Source organism: Lampris incognitus, chromosome 17 (genome assembly GCF_029633865.1).
Source record: "Lampris incognitus isolate fLamInc1 chromosome 17, fLamInc1.hap2, whole genome shotgun sequence".
Lineage (NCBI taxonomy): Eukaryota > Metazoa > Chordata > Actinopteri > Lampriformes > Lampridae > Lampris > Lampris incognitus.
Genome location: NC_079227.1, coordinates 39,390,998 through 39,403,090, shown reverse-complemented (window position 1 = coordinate 39,403,090; position 12,093 = coordinate 39,390,998). Strand labels below are relative to the sequence as shown.

At 42.5% G+C, this 12,093-nt stretch overlaps 1 protein-coding gene across 1 annotated transcript; it reads left to right on the top strand.

Annotated features, from left to right (window-relative positions):
* Positions 1-765: 765 nt before the first annotated feature.
* LOC130128003 (H-2 class II histocompatibility antigen, E-S beta chain-like) lies at positions 766-10,357 on the top strand (the record flags this gene model as incomplete). The annotated part of the gene is made up of 5 exons (XM_056297714.1): positions 766-1,051; positions 8,780-8,993; positions 9,455-9,522; positions 9,630-9,743; positions 10,332-10,357. Coding segments are annotated over 5 exons (708 nt in total), but the record flags the coding sequence as incomplete, so codon positions are not given.
* Between the last annotated feature and the right edge of the window lie 1,736 nt (positions 10,358-12,093).

Here is a 12,093-nt window from a genome sequence, read left to right as displayed (position 1 = left end):
TGAACTCGTTTGCAGTGGAGGATGAGATGCTGACAGTACAGGCTGACATTCAGCTTAAGTCCAGGGCGCATGGAGAGTTTTGGAACTTACTTACAGAGGACAAGTACCCTAACATGAGGAAATGTGCAACCTCCTTCACGGCATTATTCGGCTCTACACACACACACATATGTGTGTGTGTGTGTGTGTGTGTGTGTGTGTGTGTGTGTGTGTGTGTGTTCTTGTACATGTTGAGTGTGTATTGTGTACATGTTGAGTGTGTATTGTCTACATGTTGAGTGTCCTGCAGCTAGGGGGCGCTATACTAACAACACATGTCCTCTTGTCATTCTGTCACCGGCCAAAGCTTCTCAGTCCCCGAACAGGCTCGAACCTGTGAGTTTCTGTCCCTTTCCAGCATTAGGCTCTACCCTCTACCTGGTAACAGATGACGTGGCAGGCCTCTGTTTTTTCTATTGGCTGATGTTGGGAGAGCTAGCCAGCCCAGTGAGGTGATTGGGTGGTGGACTGGTTTATGTCCAGGGGGCAGTCCACACCAGTCAGTCTGTAAAGGAGGACAGTTTATTGTGTTCATCAGCAAGACAGACACATGGCTTCATGCTGCCTTGTTGTGTGTTGCTCCCTCCTGGTCGTGGGTTTCTATGGAGCAGGTGAGATAAAATATGTAAATCAGTCTCTGTTGGATGGACTCTGCTGTGTTGTTAGAAAAGAGGTTTTAATTATTGTCTTTAAAACAATTCAACTAAGTAACTTGAACCTGTTTCTCTTTCTCTTCCAGATGCGTTTTTGCATTATTACCTGGCCACATGTGTGTTCACCTCCTCTGAGCTTCCTGACATAGAGTACATACACTCTTATTATTTCAATAAGATAGAATTTATCAGGTTTAACAGCACTGTGGGGAAGTTTGTTGGATACACTGAACTTGGTATCCGTAACGCAGAGCGCTGGAACAACGATCCTGCATTTCTGGCACAAAGGAGAGCTCAGAAAGAGACGTACTGCAAACCTGGTATAGAGACAAGGTACCGAGCTGCCCTGGATAAGACAGGTGAGCTGCTCTGCTATGATGACTATTACTACTACTATTACTACTACTATTAGTAGTACTATTATTATGACTATTACTACTACTGTTACTACTACTATTAGTAGTACTATAATTATGACTATTACTACTACTGTTACTACTACTATTAGTAGTACTATTATTATGACTATTACTACTACTATTACTACTACTATTATTAGTACTATTATTATGACTATTACTACTACTGTTACTACTACTATTAGTAGTACTATTATTATGACTATTACTACTACTGTTACTACTACTATTAGTAGTACTATTATTATGACTATTACTACTACTGTTACTACTACTATCAGTAGTACTATAATTATGACTATTACTACTACTGTTACTACTACTATTAGTAGTACTATAATTATGAGTATTACTACTACTGTTACTACTACTATTAGTAGTACTATAATTATGACTATTACTACTACTGTTACTACTACTATTAGTAGTACTATTATTATGACTATTACTACTACTATTACTACTACTATTATTAGTACTATTATTATGCATGCATGTATCCGTGTGTGTAAGTGAGCGCGCGTGATTGTGAGTTGTGTGCGCGCGCGCGTCTGCGAGTTGTGTGTGTAGGTGTGCGCGCGTGTCTCTTCGCGCGCGTTTTTGTATGCGCGCGTGTGTGTCCGTGTGTGTGTGTGTGTGTTTGTGTGTGTGTGGTTGTGTGTGTGTTTGTGTGTGCGTGTGTGTGTGTATGTGTGCGCGCGTATGTAAGTTTGCGCGCCTGTTTGTGAGTTGTGTGTGCTCGCACTTCTGAGTTGTGTGTCGGTGTGCGCGGGTTTCTGTTTGCGCGCGCGCGTGTCCGTTTGTGTGTTTGTGTGTGTGTTTGTCACCGTGTGTGTGTGTGTGCGTGCGTGTCTGTGTTTGTCACCGTGAGTGCGTCTGTGTGTGTGTTTGTGTGTATCTGTGTGTAGGTGCGCGCGCGTTTGTGAGTTGTGTGCGCGCGTGCGTCTGTGAGTTGTGTGTGTCGGTGTGTGTGTGTGTCTGTGTGTGTGTGTGCGTGTGTCTGTATGTCTTTGTGTGTGTCTGTGTCTGTGTGCGTGTGTCTGTGTGTGTGTGTGTGTGTCTGTATGTGTGTCTGTGTGTGTGTGTCTCTGTGTGTGTGTTTGTGCGTGTGTGTGTGTGTGCGCGTTTGTGTGTGTCTGTGTGTTTGTGTGCATGTGTCTGTATGTCTGTGTGTGTGTCTGTGTGTCTTTGTGTGTCTGTGTGTGTGTGTGTGTGTGTGTGTTTGTGTGTGTGTGTGTGTGTATTATTGAACAATAGAACATGGTACATAAAACAGGTGTGTAGTATTACGGACACACATCAGGTTCAGTATCATTACACAACTACGTCAGAAGAACCCAATCAGGGTGTGAGACAGTCCCCGACATAAAGCAGCGCTGCCAGCAGGTATTAACGGGCTCCAAGCCCCCATGTATGTAAGTCGGGTCTGGCTGTCTGTAGGAGCCTCGCTAGTTGAGCTGTTTGCTTATTAGACGGATGCAAGTCTCAGTCTTAAAGAGCGACGGTGGTCGTAAAGCTGTCCGTCAAGATGGTGTATGAGGATGGTTGTGAACACAGCGCACAACTATTGATCATCTATGACGTCAACAAAGGATTATTGATGAACCCGGAACAGGTTCATAACATCGTGTGGGTTGGGGCTGGAAGAAAAACAACATATGTGTCTAAAAGAATATAATGACATGTAGGGATGAGGTGGGGAAATGAGTAGTATTAGGCTGTACATACTTGTCAACAATGTTGAGTGTTAAGTACTGAGTACTAACAGTGGAAGAGCGTGTAGTATCTGTTTTAGGAGAAGTACAATTCTAGTGTTCCCTCCCATGGACGAGGCAAGTGTGGGGCTGACAGGAGCGAAGAGGTTGTCTTCCACTAACTTCAGAGGGTTTCTTGGCAGCCTTGCAGTGAGTTATTCAGTAAAGTGGGAGAGATGCAGCCTGCTGGAAACCTTGTTCTGAGCTTCAGGGAACTGATTTGTGTTTTAATTAAACCTGCTGAAGTGGGAGTAGGAGGATATAATGAAGCATGAGTATGCTGCATCTGAGTTCAGCATCTATGCAGTGAATGCGTGAAGGCGTCATCAGGAAACTGAGATTAGTTCTTAACAGACGCAGCTAATGGCGGTGTCTGAGCCAGAGATGTGGAAGCAGAGGCTTATCTTACAGCTGCTATGGGTCATTCTGTGACTTGTTTGCTGATTCTGAAAGAAATGTGTAGTTATACTCCTGTAGTGCGTTGTGTAGCCGTGTCAAAGGGCAGTAGAGTGGACTTGGGGTGATAATGGTTTGCATTATAAAATGTCCTTTACTGAAGGGTGCTCACAAGAGTACATAGCTGCTAGCTGCAAAGCTTCAGTTTGATCACACTGACAGCCTACAAGTACACTGCTCAAAAAAATAAAGGGAACACATAAGCAATGCAATGTAGCTCCAAGTCAATCACATTTTTGAGATATCAACCTGTCCAGTTAGGAAGCAACACTGATTTGTGAATCAATTTCACCTTTTGGTAAATTGTCTAATTTCCACCAGGTGGAAATTAGACAATTTGCAAGACAACCCCTATAACAGGAATGGATTTGCAGGTGGTGGCCACAGACCATTTGCCTGTCCTCATCTTTTCTGGCCGATCTTTGGTTAGTTTTTCATTTTGCTAGTGCCCTCACCACTAGAGGTGGCGTGAGGCGGTATCTGCAACCTACAGAAGTTGCTCAGGTAGTGCAGCTCATCCAGGATGGCACATCAATGCGTGCTGTGGCAAGAAGATTTGATGTGTCTCCCAGCACAGTGTCCAGAGCATGGAGGAGGTACCAGGAGACAGGCCAGTACACCAGGAGACGTGAAGGGGGCCGCAGGAGGACAACAACCCCACAGCAGGACCGCTATCTGGTCCTTTGTGCAAGGAGGAACAGGAGGAGCACTGCCGGAGCCCTACAAAACGACCTTCAACAGGCCACTAATGTGCAGGTTTCTGCTCAAACAGTGAGAAACAGAATGCATGAGGATGGTATGAGGGCCCGACGTCCACAATTGGGGCCTGTGCTCACAGCCCAACACCGTGCAGCCCGATTGACCTTTGCCAGAGAACATCTTGGTTGGCAGATTCGCAATTGGCGCCCTGTGCTCTTCACAGATGAGAGCAGGTTCACACTGAACACATGTGACAGACGTGAGAGAGTCTGGAGACGCTGTGGAGAACGTTCTGCTGCCTGCAACATCCTCCAGCATGACCGGTTTGGCGGTGGGTCAGTGATGGTCTGGGGAGGCATATCCTTGGAGGGCCGCACAGACCTCTACGTGCTAGCCAGAGGTACCATGACTGCCATTAGGTACCGGGATGAGATCCTCAGACCCATTGTCAGACCATATGCTGGTGCAGTGGGCCCTGGGTTCCTGCTCATGCATGACAATGCTCGTCCTCATGTGGCCAGAGTGTGTCAGCAGTTCCTGTATGTCGAGGGCATTGATGCTATGGACTGGCCTGCACGTTCCCCAGACCTGAATCCAATCGAGCACCTCTGGGACATCATGTCTCGTACCATCCGCCAACGCGATGTCGCACCACAGACTGTCCAGGAGTTGACCGATGCCCTGATCCAGGTCTGGGAGGAGATCCCTCAGGAGACCATCCGTCGTCTCATCAGGAGCATGCCCAGACGTTGTAGGGAGTGCATACAGGCACGTGGAGGCCACACACACTACTGAGCCTCATTTTGAATCGTCTTGAAGAATTTCCACAGAAGTTGGATCAGCCTATGTTCTCATTTTCCACTTTGATTTTGAGTATGATTCTGAATCCAGACCTTAATGGGCTAATGATTTTGATTTCCATTGATCATTCTTAGGTTATTTTGCTCTAAACACATTCCTCTGTCTAATAAATAAAGATTTTCAGCTGAAATATTTCATTCATAGGAGGTCTATATTGTGTTTTTAGGTGTTCCCTTTATTTTTTTGAGCAGTATAGTTTGGATATATAATTTTAGCGCATTTCATGATTTTGCAGCATAGCGCCACCTAGTGGCCAATTAACAGTAAATAATGCACAGAACCTCAGGGCGTCATGACTTATTGGTGGACCAAGTTTCGTGTTAATCGGAGTTGCTGTGAACAAGATCCGCCACCTTGAACCAATAGCACAGCTGCTGCTAAAGAGCTGCATGTTGTCCCTTATACTTTAAACGCTTATAACACAAAAACCGTCGCTGATAAACATCTGAACACATTCACACGTCATGCTGGTAGTGTCACGTGTCCTGTCAGATATTTTGGAATAGTTCGATCAAATATGCGTGAAAATAAAAAATATTAGGTATATTGTACACTGTACAGGCATATATTGTACATTGGTGTGGATGCATGTTTTGACCGATTAGAATGACCTTTGACCCCCTTGATATGTTCATTCTCCAGAATGTCTGTGGCGATGTTGGTAGCAATTGAATGAATCTGTGCAGAAATGTTTGTGTTTTATGATTTTTCATATTTTGAAAAATATAGAGTGACGGACTTCTGAATTGACCCTATGTTGCAGTGCAGCAAAGTGTTGGCATCACTTACTGGATCTGCTCACAACATCTCAGCTCTGTAGGATGTGCAGGGGATTTGGGGGACATTTTGGGGCATTTTTTAAGTTTCGCAGGTGAAATTAACATTTTTGTTATAAGCCACGCCCACTTATTAAATTATGACTAAATTGCATGTCTCAACTCCAGTATGAGCCTAGATTGTGCACACCAAATTTCCTCCAAATCCATAGTGCCTATTATGAGATATAAACTTCTCCAATTTATAGCGCCCCCTACTGGACAAATGAAACGCACTTCATGGGTTAGGACCTTTCGACAATACGTCACATACGTCTAAAATTGGCCAATTAACAGTAAATAATGCACAGAGCCTCAGGGCGTCATGACTTATTGGTGGACCAAGTTTCGTGTTAATCGGAGTTGCTGTGAACAAGATCCGCCACCTTGAACCAATAGCATAGCTGCTGTTAAAGAGCTGCATGTTGTCCCTTACACTTTAAACGCTTATAACACAAAAACCGTAGCTGATAAACATCTGAACACATTCACACGTCATGCTGGTAGTGTCACGTGTCCTGTAAGATATTTTGGAATAGTTTGATCAAATATGTGTGAAAATAAAAAATATTAGGTATGTATCAACTCCAGTACGGTCCTAGATTGCGCACCCCAAATTTCATCCAAGTCCATGCTGCCAATTATGAGATATAAACTTCTCCAATTTATAGCGCCCCCTAATGGACAAATGAAACGCACTTCAGGAGTTAGGATCTTTTGACAATACGTGACATACGACTAAAATTTCAAGTTGATATGTCAATGCATTGATGAGTTATGGCACCGTCATGGAAAATCACCGTTTTTCAGTCAAGGTTCATTGATCTGTCAAATCAAAACCGAGCAACGGATCAAAATTCTTTCGACAACTTTTTTGCCTTGAGTGATTGTAGATGATGTGTGCCACGTTTCGTGTAAATCGATCGCACGGCCTAGGAGGAGTTCGGACAAGTAGTTTTGGCTATTTTCGCAAATTTGCGAAATGATATTACAGCAGAAATGGGCGTGGCCTATACCACGTGACTCAGCTATGCTCAGTGAATCTGTGCATGTAAAGGTTTTGCATGTCCGATGTACGGTTTGGGAGTTACACGCCAAAACGCGTTTACGTTCAAAATAGCGCCACCAACTGGTTGACAAGTGTCATGTTTTGCTTGTGGGGTAAGTGTGTAGTTCTGTACCAGGCCTCCCAAGGGTTTTGTAGAATCTGTTACGGTGTAGGCTGCAGTACCACTTTTACCAACGGATAAATAAAAAAATAAAATAAAATAAAATAAAAATCTGAGCAGAAACAATAGGGGTCCCCAGCCCCTGGGGCTTGGACCCCTAATAAATGGTAACAACATAATACAAACAAAGAACAGACACACAACGAAACAGAAGAGGAGTACACGTGTACACATGTAAAGTAACAGACGGCTCTCAGGACACAAGTGTGGTAGTAGGTCAGCAGCTCGTTACTTGTGTTGTTGTTTCAAGGCTGAGAGGTTTAAGGAAAGACTCACTTCTTGGAGACAAGCAGGGATCTTAGGTAGTGATTTACACAACTCCTGTTTGTGAGTACACATGTTGCATATGCAGTAACACAATTAATCAGATGTTGAAGAGCACATCTTCTGGATGAAGACAGCACCAGGTCACGTGTCTCATGTTAAAGGAGGGACAGAGTCACGAGACTCCACACCAGTCCAACACTTATGGGACATTTCACCATCACACAACAAGTGTGAGCGTGTTTGTGTGTTGTGTTACCAGAATCAACGGAATCTAGAACTTCCAGACCTCCTTCTGCTTCACTGCTGGACAGGACACATGTTTTAAGCTGGTGTGGTTTATTCTTCCAAATGACATTTAAGAAAGTTCTATTTGCTTCTGTGGCGGTAGAACCATAAACCAATAGAGACACAGATGGACCCACAAAGCGAAACAGGCCCTCTGCTTTGGAGAGGAGAACTCCTCCTAAAATAGAGAAACCCCTTCCAAGACCAATCCTGAAGACAGACTTGGTCTTTTTAATCTGTTGGAGAAATGGAGATGTTGTCTAGCTGTAAGATGTGTAGTTGTATATATTCCCAAATACTTAACGGACTCTTTTACCGGATGTTTCCAACTACACAATCGCTACAATCACGTACAGACAACAGTCCATATGTGCACACATTTAGTCGCAGGTCCGAGGCCCTGGAACATTGGTTACCTGAGGTAACAGAGTTCCTCACGTGCTTCTTGTCCTTCAAAACAAAGTGGTGTCGTCTGCCAGTTGTGAGATTTTTAACTCTCCACCAAAACCCGACATTCCTTCCAAACGTCCATCATTCTCGATATTAACTGATAAGAATTCAGCCCCTCAAATAAATAAGGGAGGAGGAACAGGGCAGCCTTGGCGGAGCCCTCTGTTCATCTGGACTCTTTTACAGCTGTTAAAGTTCATCATAACAGAACTATTCATATCTTTGTAAAACATATTGACAATGCCAACAAAGTTATTACCAAAGCCCAACGCCTCGACGGACTGTAACAGAACCGTGAGTTCAATCACGTCAAAGGCCTCATAGAAGTCTAGGAACAAAATAAGTGCTTCAGAATTTACTGCATCTGCATCATCCAGCAGATCTAGCATGAGTCTCATGTTACAGTAACGTGCCGGGTTTTCATGAGTCCTGTTTGAGGTCCGGCTATAACAGAGTCTAGTCCTCAATGCGGAGGGCTGGACTGAGGCGACTCACTGCAGAAGAGCCGTTTAACATGCTTTATTCCAGCGCTGCTAGGCACTGCCGTAAATCAGTTTATGGTAACTCCTCTGGGGGCCGCTGTCGTAATAATGTAAGCTAACCTACGACACATCAGTACAACCGCCAAGGTTGGACTACCCCGGGATTCCAACCCACGACCTTTCTGCTGTGAGGCGACTGCGCTGACCACTGCGCCACCATGTGGCCCCAAACATTATATACTCTGAGGATTAGCAACTCTACACATTTGACGTTGATTCAGAAAGTTAATTTCAAGCCCTGATGATGATGATGATGATGATAATAACGATGATGATAATAATAATAATTATTATTATTATTCTTTACCAGCTGAGCCCAGTGTGAGACTGACTTCAGTGAGGCCCCATAGTGGCCGACATCCGGCCATGCTGATGTGCAGTGTCTACAACTTCTACCCCAAATACATCAGTGTCACCTGGCTGAGAGACGGACAGCCGGTGACCTCTGACGTCACTTCCACCGATGAGCTGGCAAATGGTGATTGGTACTACCAGATCCACTCCTACCTGGAGTACACGCCCAGGTCAGAACACTTAGACTCAATACCGAATGGACCGGTCCAAATACATACACAACACTTTAACACTACACACTCACGCACACACACACACGCACGCACACACACACGCACACGCACGCACACACACACACACACACACACACAATGACTGGAAAACAAAGCACAAAGTGATGGTTTAAGGTGGAACGTGTCTCCTCCGTGTCTGCTCTGTAGACACCAGCTGTATATTTAAGGTGGGATGCGTGGCTCTTTACAGGTGAGATCCCAGATGGACGACAGAGTATTTATTGTGTATTAATACCGTGTTTTAAACTGGGCTGATGTTTAGTATCAGACTCGAATAGTTTCTGTGCAGACAGACAGGAAAGTACAGACTTACCTCATCCAATCACATCGTGTCTTATTTATTGTTGATATGTTGTTTATTTCCTGTGTTTTCTTCTTCTTCACTTATTTCATCTCAGGTCTGGAGAGAAGATCACCTGCATGGTGGAACACGCCAGTTTCCCCTCTCCTAAGAAAGTGGACTGGAGTGAGTATCTATTTGTGTCTCTGTCCATGGATAGGTGATGAAGACATAGAGAGACAGGTCAACATGCAGATGTGTCTATAGATAGAGACATGTGTCTGTCTCTCCAGATCCCTCCATGCCACAATCAGACAGAAACAAGATCGCCACCGGAGCGTCAGGTCTGCTTCTGGGTTTGATTTTGTCTTTGGCAGGTCTGATCTACTACAAGAGGAAGGCCAGAGGTCAGTAACACTAGATCAGTCCAGACCAGGTTTACACTGGTTCACATCAGTCCACATATACACACTACACTACAATACCACTACAATATAATACCACTACATATACACAGTACACTATAATACCACTACATATACGCAGTATACTGCATCACTACATTATAATACAAACACATATAAACAGTACACTATATATCACTACGCTATATCATATCAGTACATATAGACTATACACTATACATATACATAGACAGTACACTATACATATCAGTACTTATAGACAGTACACTATACATATACATAGACAGTATACTATACATATACATAGACAGTACACTATACATATCAGTACTTATAGACAGTACACTGTACATATTAGTACATATAGACAGTACACTATACATATAGACAGTATACTATACATATCAGTACACATGTACAGTACACTGTACACATTAGTACTTATAGATAGTTGAAGAAACAATAGTTAAGTTGGGTGTCATCAGTACTTGAAGTGGGCCAGACTTGTTTGGTTGTATTTCAGTCTCTTCACTCTTCACCACTTTTCTTATCGTTGGTCTTTTTTAACAGGGCGTGTTCTGGTTCCAACCAGCTGAAGCAGGAAGTGACGCTTCTTCCTCGTTGGTTGTTTTGGTGGCAGTCCAGTGTGTGTCGCTTTCACCTGAAGGTTTTCTCCCAGGTTGTCAGTGCTGCCCCCTGCTGGATCTCATTGCCTCCTGCTCGTATTCTTACTAATGCTCTACAGATTCTGATGTCATAGACATATAAAGAGTAGACGCCGCATCGACCGCTACTGCCTATTGGCGCTGACGAGCCGTGGGGCCGCCATCTTGGACCGGTCACCCGCTCCACTCAGTGTAATGTGTTTGGCAGGCGCAATGAACTGTCAGCGCAGTTAATCAATCATAACTCGCTGAATACCAAACTGATTTCCACGCCTTTTTTGTTGCTGAAAACGTCATACATGTAGCTATGATACAGGACACATGGTTTGACGTATTTTAATGTTCATAGTTGGCTTGACAGTAATAGAATATTCTGATATATGATATATGTGATGTATGATAGGTAGCTACCGTATTGTTCTGAATATAAGACGGGGTTTTTACCCTGGAAATACGTATGAAAAAGTGGGGGTCGTCTTACATTCGAGGTCTAGACTGTTGAATGTCAATATACATTCTCACTCAGTCAGATTTGTTTCAAGACCGTTCTAAAATTGGACCACTTCGATAGTTAATGCAGTTATTGAAATGTTGAAATGGTTATTTTTTCACTAGGAGATGGATAGTCTCAATAGACTACAGTTTATTTTCATTTGTATGCTATTTAAATACCATGAGTCATTCATTTACAAATGTATTTACATTTTTCTATTTAAATGTGACAATTTCATCTAAAATATATTGAAAACATAATTTTATTTAAAAGCTGTTAAACAGACTACCTTGTTTTATTCAATGTGTTTCAAAAAGTATTTTTCCAAAAATGAGTCTTGAAAAAGGGGGGGTCGTCTTATAATCAGGGTCGTCTTATATTCGGAACAATACGGTATTTAGCAAAACACAGTATGTGTGTGTATGTATATATGTATATGTGTGTGTGTGTGTATATATATATATATATATATATATATATATATATATATATATGTGTGTGTGTGTGTGTGTGTATATATATATATATATATATATATATATACATACACACACAGACACACAAGGTAAAATATGATAGAGAGGCAGAAGCAGACAGTGGCAGTAAAGTCAGCTATTTTAATAAGTTGAAGAAACAATATATGATTAGGCTATATAAATATATAAACAATATATGAACACATTATATATCTACAGTATATATAACAACAATATATGTTATATATCAGAGAAAATGAAAATATATATAAATCCCCGCCCCAAACCATATTTACACATGTACAAAGTTGCTTACATAGGTGACCAGTACATTACACACAATGGACAAACGTAAACACTGACAACAACACAAAATATTTACATGTGAGTGTAGGAAGTATACAGTGTGTGTATGTGTATAATAAAGGGGTATAATCCTGTAATAATATCGTAATTATATCCAATAGTATGATGTAATAATAAAAAATAAATACTGATATACATATATGTTTTAAAGAGAGATAAATATATAAACAATGTAGGGGAAAGAATAAAAGTTGCTAGTTAAAGTTTGACATGAAACCCCTAAAACCCTTGAAAGAGACCTGTTCTGCAGAGTTTCTTTCTCGTGCTCCCTCTCTGCAGGTCAAGAGAGGTGAGTTTTGCAATGTGGTGCCACCGTATGTTCAATCTTACTT